General features: G+C 45.0%; 2 protein-coding genes across 2 annotated transcripts; one reads left to right on the top strand and one right to left on the bottom strand.

Annotated features, from left to right (window-relative positions):
* Positions 1 to 1,384: 1,384 nt before the first annotated feature.
* On the bottom strand, positions 1,385 to 6,483 carry zfyve1 (zinc finger, FYVE domain containing 1). Its single transcript, XM_034526973.1, is given in 13 exon segments — positions 1,385 to 1,628; positions 1,724 to 1,837; positions 1,947 to 2,127; positions 2,216 to 2,386; positions 2,589 to 2,706; positions 2,935 to 3,032; positions 3,114 to 3,222; positions 3,783 to 3,889; positions 4,013 to 4,227; positions 4,356 to 4,616; positions 4,812 to 4,940; positions 4,943 to 5,054; positions 5,143 to 6,483. Coding segments are annotated over 13 exon segments (2,334 nt in total). The 5' UTR covers positions 5,629 to 6,483; the 3' UTR covers positions 1,385 to 1,395.
* Positions 6,484 to 6,587: 104 nt separating this feature from the next.
* Positions 6,588 to 8,872, top strand: pigh (phosphatidylinositol glycan anchor biosynthesis, class H). The gene is made up of 4 exons (XM_034528440.1): positions 6,588 to 7,358; positions 7,824 to 8,033; positions 8,172 to 8,255; positions 8,404 to 8,872. Exons 1-4 carry the CDS (start codon positions 7,179 to 7,181, stop codon positions 8,473 to 8,475), a joined length of 546 nt encoding a protein of 181 aa, XP_034384331.1. The 5' UTR covers positions 6,588 to 7,178; the 3' UTR covers positions 8,476 to 8,872.
* Positions 8,873 to 18,828: the final 9,956 nt, after the last annotated feature.

Here is an 18,828-nt window from a genome sequence, read left to right as displayed (position 1 = left end):
AACGGTATTGATTTGTGACGTACATATTCATTGAACATCTCTGAAATGTGAACGATGACGATAGTGCACCGATTCAGGTAAGTGTTATTTCAGCTTATTTGTTGCCATAGTAACCATGCCAACTCTCCCAGTCATTTGAAGAAGAAGGAAAAAAAAATAAAAATAAAATACAGTTTAACAACGCCTTGGCGTTCAGTCAAAAGCATAACTGTCGTTGTTTGTATTTGTGGCTCACTGGTTACACGGCCTGAGTCGGACGAGTAAAAGACTCTTTAGTCCCGGTTTGAGGGGCCAGCCTCAAAGATGGCTTCAAGTGAGCCGGTCAGTCCTTTTTAAAAAAAAAAAAAGAAAGTTCCTGTTGCATTTGTATCCCAATGCGTTCAGATTTGTAGATTTTCTTCATCGTTTTACCGTTTTAAAAACAAACTGGACATTTAAAAAAAAAAAAAACTTCCCTATGAAAGTAAACTTTATTTCCCCCCCCCCCCTCCATATATTTTTCTAACGTGTCAAATTTAAACCATGTGGACAGCGTCATTAAGGCTGTTCTGTTATCCGCTGCCCAACCGACCACAAAGCGTTGAGGGATTATGTAAGAAGTTAATACTAAGTCGTTACATAGGATGGAATGCGTCTCGGCGCTACAGTACATCGATGGCTTCCCAAGTTCTAATCCTCCTGAAGCCAAAGGAAAAGGGAAAAGGCTGAAGCAGAGAAAAACTACTGGAGATCCACTCGAATGAGGATCAGAAACAATTGTGGATAATCTTTCAGGTTTTTCCTCTCTAACCGACCCCGAACGCTCCATCCGGGGCTTTTGCACAAGAAACATTCTTAAGAGTAAAAAGTGCTACCCTTGAATACAGTCAGTATACTTCTATTATGAAACGGTGCACACGTGTAGCACCCCCCCCCCCCCCCGGACTACAAAAAAAGATGCTAATAGTACTAGTGTGTCGCACTGAGGAGGGATTGTCAAAAGGAGTTCATGTGCATCAATACACATTTTAAAAAGGATCAAAAAGGAGGTACACGGACATTTACCTGAACTCAATTGTACAATACTCCCTTTCATGAGATGCCATCACGTTCTTTGATCTCGCCTCCAGCCCTGATATTCAAGTCTCACTCTGATATTCTTCACAGTGTAAAAATATATAGGCATAATAAAAGTGAAATAGTGTCAGGGGACGGACATCGTTGGAAAGACAACAGAAGGGAGTCCAACCTGCCACAGAGAGTCTGGTGGCGGCCGGGGGGGAAACGCCACGAAAGAGACGGAAAAAGGGGAACCGACGCGTTTCAGCCACGTGTCAAAAGATGTTTGATAATTCCAGTTGTCGCAAGAGCCCCCCCCCCCCCCCCCCCCCCCCCCCCCCCCTACTCCCGGTCCTGCTAGAGCTCCCCGGGTTTCTGGTGGCAGCCGTTGCAGACCCTCACCGGGTGGTCCCACCCGCGGGAGGGCACGGCGCGGCGCTCCTGGGAGCATTCGTCGCACACTCCCTGGCCACAGGCGCGGCAGTGGTGGATGGAGAGGCGCGGGGAGAACTCCCTCTGGCACTCGCTGCAGGAGTGGATGTCCTGATCCGGGACCCAGTAGGCCGGCCGAGCGGCGTCCTTCACCAGGCCTGGACGCGGGACGAGAAGAAGCGGCGGTTTTGTTTGTTAATAAATTTTAAAAAAAACGTTGGAAACGATCATCTGCATTGTTTGTCACGCTCACCGAGAGGGATGTCGATGGCACCGACTACGGCCCCTAGAGTGTTCTGGACCACCTCCCCGACCTTCCTGGCTATCAGGGTGCCTGCCTCCTCCTCCAAGGCCGCGTCCAGCAGCTCTGCAACAGGGGACGCACACACACATTAAAAACCAGGCGCTCACACACACACACACTGACGAGAATCCTGTTCAGTGACATCACGTCGAACATTAAAGAAGGGATTTACCGGTCGGGATTCCCCTGTTGTGGAAGCACGCGTCGCAGACTCGGACCGGTGCGAGCCCCCAGCCCCTCTCTGGGACCGGCCGGGTTTTTGAGGAGCAGGACTCGCAGAAGCCCTCTCCACAGGCCCGACAGTGGTGCTTGGTGTCGTTGGGTTGGAACTCTTCCCCACATTTTTGGCATTTCTGCAACGCACGGGGATGACGTGTCAAACGTTGCATGTACATATGGTTTCCCCCTCACAGTGTTTGTTTTCAAGTTTTAGTCACGCACCAGGATGAGGGAGTTGGGCTTCCAGTAGGTCGGCGCGATCTGGTCGGTGAGCCAGGAAGTGACTGCTTTGGCAGGCTTGACGCTGAGTTCAGACACCGACTGAGAAATGTATTTCACTCCGTCCAGCAACCTCTGGGCCGCGTTGTTGTTGTCTTTCAAAAAGCCGTCGGACTGAAAAGAAGACGAGGGGAACAACGTTCGAGATTAAAATGAAAACAGTAGCCGACAGACTTTCTGTTGTGTGCGGTACATAATTACAGGATTGTTTTTTTTTAGTGTCTTCAGCTCGCAGTGGATGTGACAACCTTCATTCCTTCGTTTGTTTAATTAGTTTCTGCAGAATCTCATTTGGGCTGTTCCACTGCGGACTTACCCCGGGCCAGATGTGCTGGATCTCTGTTCTGACCACTGTTTCCACCGGGTCCTGGTTTCCGTACCAGTACTGCCTGCTTCTGTAGATCACTGCACAGTTGGGGCACTCGATTACGTACCTGAAGAAAGACGACAACAAAAGAAATGGCTCAGGTGCAGTACGAAGGGGAGGGACTCTGGTGCCTCTCGGTGTGTACGGCAGAGCCACAACACATCCGTCTTTGCGTGTTTTTTGTTGTTATGCGAGGGGGCCAAATGGCTACAGGTGAACTAGTGGGTTGATCACACACACACACACACATTATTTCCCATCATCCTCCAAAAGGCCGTGCGGCAGCTGGACTCACCCGGACCAGGCGTAGATGGCCAAGCCAAACCACGGCGAGTCAGACGAGGCTGTCGTTTTGGGGACCACGATGACCTCCTTCCCTCCCTCATAGCAGGCCTGAGAAGTTCAGCACAGACACTCAGAACCTCGTTACGAAGGTACACACACACACACACACACACACAGGTTTCTGCTTGCCTTGCAAGTGTAGATGCGGTTGTCGTACTGTGCGGAGTAGCGGCAGCGCTGCTTGGCTTCGTGGTCGAGTCCTTCCTTTAGGTGATTCATGCTTCTCTTACAGCCTGAACTGAAAGTCAGAGACAAAGGGCAGAATTAATCAAGGGCGGATAAAAGTTGACCTAACATTTTTTTTTTTTTTAATCATGATTTGCATTACTTATTCATTTAATAGTTGTCTTATTATTATCTCCATCAGGAGGACCATGCAATGGTGTGTCCACGGCTCATCTTGCATTCTGCATTATATTTTATCTTATATGGGTTTTTATTTGCCGGTTTTATACTGCCATTAACACCAGTTAAGCGGGGCGGACAGCTTGGTGAGGTTAATTTCGTTTTCGTACTGTAATAGAATGTCTTCTACGACTCGCCTGCATACGCCGCTGCTTGTTTCTCAGTTTGAATAAAGTGTGTTTTGGTGTCTAGAAGGGCAATTAGACAATTATGGGCTGTGATCATTCAATCCAACAATAGAGCAGCGGTCGTTGCAGACACGCCGGGCCGGAGATCCGCACTCTACTAAGTGCACTCTTCAAGTTTAAAATGTTGTCAATAACAGATCCACACGGTTTCTACACTTCTGTGAACGAACTGCAGAGGTTTGCGGCGTGCGGTGGGGACACGTACCCACAGCTGAGGCAGAGGCTGGAGCAGGTGAAGTACTCATCGGGAAAGAATGAGTTGCCCGCCATGTGCTCATCGGAAATCTCCCCGCTGAAGCGCTCGCTCAGGGCCTGAAGGAAGGAGCCGGGAGGAGACCAAGGCACAATCGACACGTTTGTGGCGCGCACGAGCAAAACCTGTTCTTTCTGCGCCATACGAGTGTATCACATTCAATCAAAATCAAGCGGCGGTACCTGCAGAGCCTTGTAGATGACGCTTGCGGAGCGCGGCGATCGGGTGGTGTTGTTGTCCAGCTGCTGCTCCAGGCTGCGCAGCAGACCGCTGAAGTCCGTCGGAGGGTTGTAGGTGCGAGTTCCGCGGTAATGGATGGAGCTGAAGGCTTCTGGAAACAGACCCAGCTTCCTGAAACGCTCCTGGAGAAGACGCTCTGCCGATTCGGACGGTTTGTCTGGAGATGGAGACAGACAGACGGAGAGAGAGAGAACAAAAGGATTCTTACGTCAGTCTTGTTCTATAAATTCCCACAAAGCACAGTCCAACAAATAAACATTTTTTTAAAAAGAGTGGCCGACGCACCGGTTCCGAGTAGCTTGGTGTGCACGGTCTCGTGGAAGATGATCACGGCAGGGCCCAGAGTGGACAACGGGACGTCTAGACCGCAGCGGGTGGTCGTCGCTTTTAGCTCCCTGGTGAAATGTTTCAGGTAGGCGTCGGACGCGTCGCCGAGGAACTTGAAGAGGTCGTCGTGGAGACGGTCGGCGTGGGTTCGGTAGATCACCACGTCACAGATAGCCAGGACCTTGAGGAGCAGGCGTGTTCGCTGACCCTGGTTTGCTCCTGACGATGTGAAAAAAAAAAAAAAAAACACAGGAGGGGTAAGAATGTGTGTTAATTGAGAAAAGCAGCCCCCCCCCCCCCCCCCCCCCCCCCCCCCCCCCCCCCCCCCCCCCCCCCCCCCCCCCCCCCCCCCCCCCCCCCCCTCTACCTCTGGTTATTACACAATATTAAGCGGTTCCATTGTTTGCACCATACCAGCCCCAAGCAGTCCCTCCGTGTCAATGACCACCACCCGGTGCACAGGGTCCATGGCCGCCCACACACCCACGGTGCAGGACTCTTGGGTGGGTGAGGTCTTGAACACTTCTCGTCCAAGGAAAACGTATGGTTCAGGCTGTGGGACTTGCCCTCCCCGGTGTTCCCAAAGATGGAGACCACTTTGAGGAGCTCGTCTGACCTGCAGCCCAGTCTGCCCACAAAGTCCTCCTCATCCTTCACCTGAGAACCCAAAAGGAGATCAGCCCCATTGTCACACCATCCCATTAACAAGGTGCTTTGATTGCAACGTGCAGGACGAGTGTTTTACCTGCATCTCCTCCCTCTCGTCCACCAGAAGGAAGCTGCACACCTTCTCCAGCTCCGCTTTCAGGATCTCCATCTGTGACTGACCGGCGTTGTCGCCCTGGGGGGCTTTGGCTGGCGGGTACGGGGTCAGAGGGTGCTTCCTCTTGTTGACCCCGCTGTGGGTGCGTTTCTGGCAGTCCAAGCACAGGTTGATCTTGCAACCTTGGCAGCGCACCAGCGCCCTGAGCCGCCCGCCGTTGACGGGGCAGCTGCTGTCGCCGCCTTTGCACGAGTCACAGAACGGGACGTGGCCCGGCGCGATCCGGACCCGGTCGTGGTTCCTCATCCGCTCCTGGCGATGGAGCTCCAGCTCGCAGCGGGCGCACTGCAAGCTGCCGCATTCGTCGCATTCAAACGCGGCCTCGTCGGAACCCCCGCAGGCGTAGTTCTCCTGACAGCCCAGGACCGCGTCGGTCCCTTTATCTGCAGCCGGACCGGGACCACTCATCTCGGGGTCTTGACACCGAAGAGTGACTTGGATTGCAACAGCGATGCGGCAGAAGATAAATATAGGGCGCGGATGAGGAAAAATGTCTTTGACTAGAAGTGATGCAACGTTAACCTTGTTGTTGTTCAAATTCTCCTCACACACACACACACACACACAAAAGAAGCTAAATAAAACTGTCAAAAAAGTACTTGAATGCTCAACTGGGGACCTTATTGCTGCTTTCTGTAACTGACAGACACACTTGTCCACGCGTGTAACCACTGAATGTTTTGGCACAACAGTTTGCTCGCTATTACATCAGCATCTCTCTCTCTCTCTCTCTCTCTCTCTCTCTTTCCTTGGCTTGTTTTGGTTATGGTGCAGCTGCCGATGCAAAAGCTGCTATTTATTTAAAAGCAGCCCAATACGCTGGTTATAATTTATACCAAAAAAATGAATATACGTTTAAAAAAAAAAACTGCGATAAATATAGTTTTATCTTATCACTGACACGAAGAGACACACTTGACACTGTTGAAGAAACAAAACAAACAAACACACAACCTGACTGACTGAGCTCGCGCTGGGAGAGCCCGACGGACGTCGGCTGAAACTAAACTGAACTGCCGGCTCAACGCGCTCTAAAGCTGGACACGTACACCGTCAAACGCCCGCCGGCTGCCACATAAAGATGACGTTGTGGAGAAAGTTAGCTAGCTGAGCTGTTCCGTGTCGGGCAGACGGACCCCTGTCGATGTTGTTGCTTTTTTTTTTTTTTGTCCATCAGCTGATCGGCTTGTTTTTATCCAGGGTTCAAAAGTCATTGGAAATAACCGCAATGCATGCTGGGATATGGAGGATTTGGGAGTTTCAAAAGAAGACTAGGGTTAAATCTCTTCTTTTTAAAAAAAGATTATATATATATATATATATATATATATATATATATATATATATATATATAATATATATACTAACTAGTACTCCGAACACATTTTTTTAAAGGTAGTTTGACATTCGCTACTTGGCTACTTGACAATACGCTCAATATTACCCACAATGCTTTGCCCCTTCTGCCGTTTGTTAACCGGAGGACACCGAAGTTTATAACGATTGGGAGACGGCGCGTGATATCAGCACACTGGGGGGGTTAATAACGTTTCCAGCCTCATACGTGTTATATCACTAATTATATTGTGGTTGTTGTATAAACAGGCGACAGTGCCCGCCCCTCTAGCAGCATCCAACCCGAACAACCCGGTGGGAGTAACGAGTGCAGCTAAGCTAACGTGGGAAATATTCAGTCATATTAATTATCACTGCAGTCGCGTTTTTTTTGTTTTTTGCTTATCTTAATTTTAACTGGAGGTATTTAATTAGCATCCTACTGCATGCACGCATCATTTCCCGTCCAGGAAAGCGTCACTTTACGTCTTCACGTGCGGCTGACCTTGCCTGTTCTCAGATAGCCAAAGCTAGTTTAATACTAAACTAGCGTTAGCTTAACCGCGTCCGAGAGCTTTTTTTCCTTGTTTCCCCTCTGCTCTCATTTGTTTTTTGTCGCGTTCATGATGGAGGACGAAGCCTTCACGGACATTAACGGCAAAGCCATATCTCTGGACTGCCAGAGTCACTCCAGCCTCTGCAGGGAGTTCACCGTCAGCGTCCCCAAAGTGTCCATCGGTACGGTCCTGGTGTACACCTGCTGCGTGTGGCTCTCTGCTTACGCCGTGTTCTGCATCACAGAGGTGAGACCAATGACACCCCCCAGATCCCCAAATGACACCCAACCCCTCTCATATCGCTAAATACTCACTAGAACAAACCCAACTTAATGTGCTATGTCATCTTTTGTTACAACATTATCTCAATCTTGTCATATTTTCTATCATATTACCATCACCTGACCATGTTATACAGGACTACTTATGTTATACAGGACTACTTATTGTGTGAGAGCACCAGCAAGGTCATATTGTCCCATTATTGTTGTTGAGGCAGTCAAATATATTGGTTGTTTTGTTGTTGTCTGTATTGTACATGTATTGTATTCTACAAAAGCAGTAACAGCTGCCTTATGATTATTGTTGATTGTGTTTAACAATACCAATTTACTTCTAGTCGACAAAATATTGCTCATGCTCCCTTGGATCAGTACATTTTAAATGAACAGAGTATTATTCTTGTATTTGATTATTCTCTCTCTCTCTCAGAACACAGCCGTTCTGTCTAGTGCGATATTCATCACCCTGGTCGGCATGATGCTTCACATCCACTTCGTGAAGGTGGACCACGAGTCCCTGATCGTCATCCGCTCCCTGGGCATCCAGTTGTCCTCCAGCTACGCCTCGGGCCGCGAGACCACCACGTTCATTGAGATGAGCAAGATCAAGGATATCGTCATCAACGAAGCTATTTACATGGTGATTACAGACGTCTGTGCCTCCGTCGTTTGTGTGCACATTCACATTTTCACATCTTTATTTTATAATATATATTAAAGTTAGCCAGTTTGTATTTTTATAAGAATAGTGCATTGATATGTAATGCTTTTATTTCAGCAACAAATCATCTACTCCCTTTGTGTGCTGTTGAAAGACCCGTCAGAACCTAACGCAGTGTCAAGTGTTATGCCATTGTTTCAGGTAAGGTGGAAAGGTGTATGCATATCCCATACAGCTACTTTGGGTGTTTGTTGTTTACCTCCTGTGTGGAGGAGGCTTTTAATACACATGGTGTCATTTGCAGTAACCCGTTTCTAATGAACCTCGTTTTTTTAACCTTATTTTTCAGAGTTCAAAGCCGAGGCTGAAGTGCTTGGTGAAAGTTTACAAAAGCTGTCAGGAGATTATTTCAAAGTGCTGATGACGCACAACTCGTACACTAGCAAGGTTTCTGATCGAGCAGTATGCTTTTAATATTTCTTTGTTCAATTAATTTAATTTTAGTGGATGGAAGCAGAGTTTTCTTGATTTGATGTAAAAGTGTATTTTTCACGGTTTTCCTCCTTTTCTCACCTGTATGAACGTGAATGTAATCTGTTGAATACCAAATCAAGTGCAGCCACTTTTTAAATCATAACTTTGTGTTGTAGTTTGTTGTGTAGTTACTTATTTATACCGAATTACTGGTGCTAGACTACTTAAACCGTAAGAGCCGAACCTTATTTGTGCATTTGTATTTGAATTGACTAATTGTGCCAATGTTTGACAAGCATTCCCACACTGTATTTTTGATAACAAATAAATTTGTTAAAATATAACAATCAATACTGTTACTAAATTATTTGAATTCACTGGTAGGTGGTGGATGCTTCATTATTGTTTTTAAGGGGCTTTACTTTCCTTCCCCAGCAGGGGGCAGCACCACACTTACTCAAGCTTATATATTTCATTATATAAACTTATAAATAGTCTAGACATTTTTAGAAATTAGATTTATGAATCAGACCACAATTAGACAAGAACCCTGTTTTCTACATTTGTATAAATATACATCCACACCTTCCTCCATTATGTTTTCTTGCTCTTAACTACACACTCCTTCAGCTCCTAGAGTTACTCGCATGGACATCTCAGTTGTCACTTTACTTGAGATTTTACTTGTTGATTTACCTGTTTTCAGAAATGTTCTTCAAGGTCACAGCTCATGCAACGGCGATGACGTCTGTAGGATCTGGTTCCCTTCCAGTTTGATAAGAACTTAAACTAAGCAAGTGACGAGGGGAAAAAAGAAAGACAAGAAAAAAGTAAACTAAATTAATAAGGGGTCATCAATCACTCTTTACACTTTTTTTTTGATCCATTCTTTTCAGGTCAGCTGAGAACATTACTCATCTTTCCCTTTTGTATACAGTCTATTTTCCCCCAGCGTTGTTCATGGGTTCCTGCTTTGATCCTTAGGAAAAGAGTCAACTTTTCCATAGAGCTTTTCATCCAGCTCTTTGGCCTTTTTACTTGCGAGTACCAGGATTTTAAAGAGGTAGTACATGTCCTTCTTTTGGATAATGTCTCCAGGTATCAGCCCCAGGTACACAATCCGTGGGTCCCTTGGAATCTTGTAGCATAGGATCTCCTCCAGAGTCTGAATAACTCCCAAAATGTTGTATTTGTATACATATCCAGGACATGTGTGAGTGGTTGGCATTCATCTGCCCACACTCTCGCCAGCATGGCTGCTCTTTACCAAATTGTGATTTGCGGATTAAGGTCTTCCAACCACATTCCCTCCATCTTCTAGAGCTGGATGAAGTGTGCTGCGTTCTACACATGGAGTGCCAATCACTCTTCGACAGTTTAAAGTTCAGTTCTAGTTCCCATTTCAGTTTTACATATAGTGTGTTTCTTCTGTACAGTCTGGAGACCCACTTTGAGGGGGGTTTGTTCGTATGCACCCACTTCGATCACTTCATTACCTACTGCTGATATTCCTTTTTTTAAGTTCTGTATCATAGAAATGTCGTAGCTGTAAATATCTGAACAGGCCCCCCATTTCCTAAATTAAATTCTCTTTTTGAGTTTTTCCAAAGGATTTAAAGGTTTTTCCCTCTAAGTGTACACACAGCCGTTATTCCTTTTTCTCTCCAGCTTGCACAAGTATTATCTATCTGTCCCGGTCTAAACCAAATCAGAAGTTTACTATCTCCTTCCAAATTTTTCTTCTATAATGGAATTTTCTCCCTTTTGGTCAGTATATTATTTCCCACCTAGCCTGACTTGTGTAAGGCACTTTACTGTAAAGTGACACTTGAATTAATTGCGATATAAATATAGAAGTGAGGACAGTATAAGCATCTGATGTGCTCTCTGACAGAAGCAAACAGTCTTCCTCCTGGTTGTAACTAACCTATAACTATATGATTAAAAGTGTAATGGCAAAGTCCTTGTTTTTAACCCCTCCAGGCCCTTCCTCCATCCTCCATGACCATCTGCAGTTCCCGGTTAGATCCTTGCGTGAACTCCGCGCTCCGCAGCCCAACAAAACAAGCAGTAGGGTGTGATTTTCACAGGGCGATGCGTTACGCTGCTGTGAAGAGTGGCCCTCTGACAGGATAATAGTCCCTCCTGGAGGTGCGAAACAGCCAGGGACCAGGCGGAGGAGAAACCTGGGAGTGACCAGGAGTGACACCTCAGGGCCTCTGAATAGTCCTCATAAACCAGCGACCCCCCCCCCCCCCCCCCCCCCCTGGGTGTAAATCACAGGTAGTGTCGAGGATCGGCAGGCCGAAAAACCCAGTGGGGCTTTCTTCACAGAGAGGCGTGGACTCTTAATTACTCGCTGTTTGTAATTGCACATTTACCTTTTGTGCTTCGCCTGCATTGTTTCTGTGAACGTTTTGAACTTTAATAATACACAGCAATAAAAACGTTGCCTTTCGGGTTACTGTCGGTTAGCATTGAGTGTAATGCTTTATCGTTCTCTGTTATCTAAATGGTGGATGTGTGAAATCGGCTTATGGTGTTTTGGAGAGGAGGAGGGGGGAGGGGGGGGGGGCTCCACCTAGACCCCTGCTGAGGGGAGTGGGCCTCTTACCACCTGCACACACATTCAAATCCTGATCAAAACATGCTCTGGACTCTGAGAGTTGTGAGGTACGAGTAAGGAACAGTTAGCGCATGTGAAACTGCAAATGTATGTTTTTACACCTTTTTATTGGTTACAGATTAAACAAATAAGATATAATGGTTTAATGAGCAAGCTTTTTGGGGGAGGGGGGGTTGCTGGTAGGAGCCAGGCTAGCTGGCTCGTTTGCAGTATCTAAGCTAGGCTAGGCTAAGCTAAGCTAGCCAACGGCTGTGTGACACGTGTCTGTGAAGGACTTCATTAGCACATCGTTAGCTACCTTTATAGGTTCGGTGGCAAAATGTAGCTACGCTGTAGTTACTAGTTATGAAGCGGACACACTCTCCATTAGGAGTGTATTAATTTCACCAACAATGTTTTGAATAGTCAAATGAGATACTCTGGCCATTATATTGGGAATGTCTCTCTCTCTCTTTGGGCCCCACAACAGCTGCATTGTCTATATATACACACTCTGACCCTCCGTTTCAAGTCTCAAACTAAGTTAAACTAAACTAACCGGCTGACGGCGGTAGCTTCGTGTTTACAGTACGCACACGTTGGAGGTTTCACGTCTTTATTTGTCATATGCACAACAAATACAGTGGAGCAGGCCCTCCAGCTATGCAACAACACATGTGTAAAAGAAAAACATGACAATCTAAGACATAAAACATGAAAAAGTGCAGACTTTAAAATACAATTGTATATATATATATAAAAATAGAATGTTAGACCGGTGTAAAGTAGTGTTCAAATTGATCAACTGTAATACAGTCAGTATACAACATTCATGTATGAACAGGACGTAGAGGTTTTTATGAAGGTGCCAAGTAATGCCGTGATTCTGTGTTGTATTGTGTCTTCGTGCTACTGTGTTATTCTGCTGTATTGAGTTCTTGGCTAACAGATGCGGAAGGAAGAAAGCGCCACGGCATTGTTTGAAACGCGTCTGTTCATCCGCTCAGCCTACCGGTCCACACAGGCAGGTGTAACTGGATGTCAGTTTGGATTTGAATCCCTCCTCTCTCTGAGGAGCACACACACACACACACACACACACACACACAGCGTTGGGGGGAGTGTAAACTTCCTTTGCGACTTGTTTTTACATACAAGCGGAATATTTTCTCCATCTATGATTTTAATCTGTGTGTCAAATAAAAAAATAAAAAGTTTTTGGTGCATTTCATGCAGGTAATGTCTCTTAGCTGCAGAACCTTATTGTCCTTTTTCTCCAATGCTCAACATGTACTTGATCTGCTTGATCACCTATCCAAATAAATGCCTGGACAGACTAATGCAGCCACTGAATAAAACACTCAATTAACATAAAAAAAGAAGTTAAAACTTCCGAGGCATGAACATTTTTCATAGATTTTCAACAATTCACACATTTACAGGTTTGCAAATGTACAGAAAACCGAATCTACTCGTATCCAACAGCGCCCGGCCTTCTCCACACTAGACTGTGTTCACATTGATGACATCAGCAGTGCAGATAAGACTGAGCTGCAGGTGGAGGGATAAGCCTGGTCTGCTGCAGGGTGGCATCGCAGAACCGGTCTTTCTAGCACAAAGGAACACTGAAACTCTCAGAGGCCTTTTCGGTAACATGATCCACGCTGAAGGCGCGTTGCACACGCTACAACTCATTGATACAACTGCCGTTGTGTTTCCTAAAAAAAAAGCTGGCTGTATTTCCACCAATGGTTGTGTTTGTCTTAAATGGGGACTTTGAATAAATGGCCCAATAGCTGTGGAATATTCATCTCGGTCGACGATACCAGAGGACTCGAGTCAAATGACTCGGACTCGAGTCACAACATTATTTTAGTTGAAGACTTGAGAGCCTTTTTTAACTTAAAATATACTTGATACCTTCCCCAAAGCCCATAGATTATATAGTATGTTATTTTAAAAAGTGTACCCCAAATCAATCCACATCCTGAATCAACAAATGTTAACGCTATTCATTGACGGCGACATTGAATTCCACTTAGTTTAGACCGATCCAACAGCCTCCAATCCAAAGTCCTTTTATTTTTTCTAAGTGAACCCCCATCGCATTTGGTTAAGAGCGCTTTATTACTTGTTAAGGACTCCAAATCAAAGTTTAGGACCAGAGTGCAAAGACTTGCTTGTGACCTGCAAGACAATGACTTGGCCTCACCTCCGGACTGCACTCTAGGTATGTAACGTGCATACATCACTACATGTTTAAAGACTTTGGACCTTTTTGGACGTCTTGATTTATAGCTCACTTGCTCTTATTTGCTCGGGGACCAGTTTCCTCCCTGGACAGGAAAGACCGGTGCTGCCTTCCCTTCTGTCCTCATGGCAGGTGACGATGTTGAGGCTGCCAACAATATATCTGGGCCTCAAGTGAAACCTTTTAATGACACAACCTGGGTAATCCTGTTGCACATTTCACAACCCGGGTAATCCTGTTGCACATTTGGAAAGTTGACAGCCGAGCTTCCTTTTTTAATTTTTTTAATTTTTTAATTTGTTTCGAATTAGTCAGTTTAAATGCAAATGATCGAGACAACAAGCCTGTACCAGAATGATACACTGACTCCTCTTTAGGCCACGCCCTCGCGGCGTCACCTGGTCGACTTGCGGTAAGTGAGACTAACTTCTAGTCGGACCAGCTGGCAGCGGATAAGAGAGCGAGAAGCCTGCTCGACAGGTCTGTCAAGGGGAGCTGACAGCGGGGAGCTGCCTGCAAGCACACATCCGCTTCCTGTGTTTGCCTCCAGAGAAAAGAGCCCAGCCATTGTAAGCAGCGTGTATGAGCGTGTGGTTGTGTGTGTGTGTGTGTGTGTGTGTGTGTGTGCGTATGGAGGCAGGTCTGAACGGCCTTATTAAAACCCTCTGGTCGTATGTGTGGTTTTTCATCCTTTCTGGAAATCAGTGATTTGATTGTCCCATTGTGTGTGTGTGTGTGTGCGTATGTGTGTGTGTGTGTGTGTGTGTGTGTGTGTGTGTGCGTGTGTGTGTCTGTGTGTGCGTATGGAGGCAGGTCTGAACGGCCTTATTAAAACCCTCTGGTCGTATGTGCGGTTTTTCATCCTTTCTGGAAATCAGTGATTTGATTGTCCCATTGTGTGTGTGTGGGTGTGTGTGTGTGTGTGTGTGTGTGTGTGTGTGTGTGTGTCTCCTCATAGTATCGCTCTATTCCCACTCCCAAATCAGTCGTACACACACTTGCCAGTGTGATGACAGTGTGTGGTTGACTCTTGACTCTCAGTGGTGCCGCAGTGTCTGTGACCAGTGATTGAGTCAGAAATAATGTGCTTTGCATAAAACTTTAAAGGCAATGAATTCATTTTTTTAAAATGGCCGTTAATAAAACAAATGTGACTTTAAGCACACCACAAAAACAAACACCATGAACGTGCTATGATGCTCCCCCCCCCCCCCCTTTTTCGTCTTTATTGAGAAATATTCCAACACGGAAAAAATCCCCTAACGTAACCACAGGGACGTGGTTTTTTTTTTTCCGTCACGTCCGATAATAGATCGGCATATGTGTGTCAGGGATAAGTGCAGTATCCGTCTGCTCTGTAATCAGCTGTTGCAGAGATGTGAGTTTTGAAGATTCGGTGTCACCCACACGGTGTTCCACATGCCGATGACACGCGCTGCACACGCGAAATGACATCACGTTTTTAAAAAATAAAGACAAAGGCCGGAAACAGGTGGAGCGAGAGTCAAGAGGCCGATCGCTGGGAAGATGCAAGACGGGCTCATCCGTAGTGTAACAAGTGATTCTTATTGAACATTATGAATATGTTTTACATTGTCTACATGCAAAATAACTTTTACTGTTTGTATTCAAAGGAAATACATCGGTCGAAATGAGGAAACTTTTTTCAGACCTCGTGGAAAAAACTTATGGAGATAGGAGGCGTGGTAGAAAAGATTTATTAGACATGAAGAAATGTATGATCTGGTCACAGGTTTGGTATTTGTTGAGAGTTCCTTTGATGTCTGGGGCCAAATGTAACAGAGAGGATGGACCTCGTGGAGTTGTTCCCCGAGTCCCACGGTGTGATTTTTCGTGGTTCTGTGCGACGTGGACCCACACGGAGAGTATTTCTGCATCCGTGTGTGTGTGTGTGTGTGTACGTGCGCTCCCAGGATCTTCTCTGATATCAGCTTTGTGTTATTCTATATTCACGTCAGGACAACAAAGATTGACCTGAAGGTTTAACAATTAAAACTACTTTACATCATGTGATGAGAATTGTTATCTTAGATTTTACTTGGTGTTAACGGTGCATCCTGCAGAAAGGGATGGCCCTTCCCAAATGTGGGTCACTCATATGAACACATGTAAACATATACAGAGAGACGTATTCAGGCCCAGCCAGTGAATTCACTTCCACGTTAGTGGTTTTGATTAGTAAATCTGGGGCCGGCCGCCTATGACTCGTACCATTTTCCGGAGAGGGAGGTTTCATTATGAAACAGGCTTTGTTTTAAATACAATGTTTATTTTGGTGTTGTTGTTGGTTTTATTGTCGTTGCCTCCGTGGCCCCGCCCCCAAAGCCCTCCCCTGTTTATCCCCTTATGAGCTGCGGCCCTGCATGTGGATCATCTCCTTATCTCCAGTCTCAGGAAGCCGAGTTTCTGTCACGTTGTGATTACTGATCCGTCTCTTTTTCCGGTGTTTGGCTACAGATTAAGATGCAGCTCCGTTTAACCCACCTTTACTTTATGATTTACTGTACCATTGATATTACAATACAATGCTTCAAATACTCACCAAGTACAGCTTCAGTGTACCCTAATTTATTTTCAATAATTATTCCGTATAATACTGGATAACAATTTAGCAAATAAACTATTTTATTTATTTTTTAATTCAAGGTCCTGCTGTAAGTCAAACCATTAATATATAGTCAGAATCAGTGCCGTAACGGAAACACATGAGGCCCCCCTGCAGAATAACCCTGAGAGCCCCCCCCCCCCCATATGTAAGGGATAATGTATTGTCCGGCGGTCATTATCCAAAGATAAACGAACAGGACCCAAGCTTTTCTTTTGAGGGAAATTTATTCAATCAGAAAAAACAGCTCAAACAGAGAACAAATGTATTCCAACAGAAACAAAACATATGCTAGGGCCTATCAAACAGCTCAAACAGAACATGTGTTACAACAACATAACAAATATGCCTACATATAGTCGATACACCGGTAGGCTACTTTCTACAGGTTTGCATTTGAATACACATGTGCGCGTCTTTTAGCAAATCTGTGTGCAAAGTCTTTAACCACGCTCTTTACATCTAAACTGCGCCGCACGTTTATTCTCTATGCTAAGGATGGCCAGACCGGACAGCCTCTCTTGTGACATGGAGCTTCTGAGATATGTTTTGATCAGTTTTAGCTTGGAAAATGACCTTTCTTACTTAACGGTTACTTTTATTATTTTGTACAGAGCCAGTCTTCTCAAAAGGGTTGCAGTGTTGTACAACGTGAAATGAAGTTAAACAACGATGTGGTTGTGGAGATAATTAAGGAACGTGTCCGATAATGGGCGCAGGAGGTATAGTGAGAGCATAGGTTTAATAAGGTTAATGTATTTTCAAGCACAACACATAGACAGAGCAGTACAGCTGTCAAAGTATAACGTTAGCTACGTGGTAATGTTAGCTATAGCAAACAGTACAATACCCGTCTCTTCTGGCAGATGAGTGCATCCTTTACCAGCTGGTCGAAAAAGACTTGTAATTTTGGGAAGTTTGGCATTTAATTCATAAATGTCCTGTTTTGAATGCCGCTTTTGGGCACCACTTTTAAATGTGCGTTTCATTTTTCCTCAAGAGAAATGTCCTCGTAGTTCTCCCAGAATGCATCGCGGCCCAACAATAACACCAGTCCGCGTAGCAGGAGGCCCTAGTGGTTGCCTGTTACAACTATTATTTAAAACTTATAAAGCCAGTTTAAAATACTTTTTTTTTTAATTGTGTAGCTTTATATGAGAGAGACAACTTTGAGAGATATCTTAATGTTATTACGTAATGTAATATTATTTATTTATTACATTATTCGGCCCAGATTCGGCAGCCGATAAACCGGTTGCCATGTCTCAGACAGAATCTGCCCATGTCCGTAACAGCTACACCTGGGCCAGACATGGCAACAGTGAAATGTGCCAAAGGTGGCTCACATTTGGCCGCATCGAGCCGGAACTCAGCCGACACTTAGCCGCAATACAGTCGAAAAAATAAATTGCCATGCGAGGTCCCCCCCCCCGCGGTGCGGGGGCTGCGGGGGTGATCTCTACGGGCCTGGTCAGAATCAGGTAAGAAAAAAGAAAAAAAAGATTATTCTTGCAAAAATGGTATACACCTCATAAAACATATGCCAGTCTAAATGTACATTTAGACTTCTGTCACAAAAGCAAATATTTTATTTTTATTCACAATGTGTAACTCACACTCGTGATTGAGGTCTTCTCTTGGTCTGGTTTCTGAGGAAGACCCACTCTGCTGTCCAACCCGTGGACCCCTGACCTCTTACAGAGCATGGCGTTACTCGGTCAGGGTCCAGTGCAGGAGGGTCTGCGCTTTAAGCTTCTTTCTTGTTTGGCTGAAGGTGTCGTCAACAGGCCCGCCTTCCTTAGGTGTGTTGACATGGAATAAATTAACACCGTTTCAGAGCTGTGACTGGCTTCACTGATGTGTCGTTTTGCTAAGCTTTCAGCATCTTTTGGGGGAGAAACAAATGCATGAAAGATCAATAAGAGAGAGATCCTTGTACACTGTAACATTTCCATGTTATGCTACTTTACAGTCCGACTCCACCGCATTTCCGAGGGAAATATTGTACTTTTCACTCCACTGCATTTGACAGATTTTTTTTCAAATTAATTATATTAAAACACACATCAAAAGTAATTTTAGTCTGGAATTAAGTCCTTTTAAAAAAAATATATATATAAAAAGTGAATAAATCTGCTATTGTAGAAGGAATGTTTTCATTGAAAAACAAAACATTTAAATGTTCTCAAAAATCTAATTTGTTCCTGCCTTATTGTTTCGTGTTTCAAGGTAGACATTAATTTCCTAAAAATGTTTAAACAAGCTAATTTCAAGTAAAAATAGGTTGAAATGTAAAAAATAATATATATATATAAATAATGTAAAATAATAATAATAACAATGTTTTAAATAATTTATATATATATATATATATATATATATATATATATATATATACAGTATATATGATGAAAGGGGCTATTCTACTCACTTTAAATACATTATGAGTTGGATTTTAAATGCTGGACTTTTGCTGTCACATTGTGATAGTTCTACTTTTACCTAAAGAAATAAACATTCTGGGAAAATTCACTTGATTGCTTTGTTGCCAAGAGTTGGACGAGAAGATCTAATCAACGAATTATGAATCCCCTCCCCCCCCCTCCCCTCTGCTAGCCAATTATAGATGTTCATTGTGAATGAAGCCGCTCCTACCGGACTACACATCCCTTCTGATTTCATGATTGTATTAGTGGGTCACTGAGCGGTCAGGTGATATTCATCAGCGTGAACCTTTTGTTTTTTATTCTCATGCTGATTAAGGCCCCCCCCCCCCCCACCCCCCCCCCCCCCCCCCCCCCCCCCCCCCCCCCCCCCC

The sequence above is a fragment of the Cyclopterus lumpus genome, chromosome 24 (assembly GCF_009769545.1).
Source record: "Cyclopterus lumpus isolate fCycLum1 chromosome 24, fCycLum1.pri, whole genome shotgun sequence".
In the NCBI taxonomy this organism is placed as follows: Eukaryota; Metazoa; Chordata; class Actinopteri; order Perciformes; family Cyclopteridae; genus Cyclopterus; species Cyclopterus lumpus.
The sequence above is the reverse complement of the archived record's forward strand: the minus strand, read 5'-3'. Positions and strand labels throughout refer to the sequence as shown.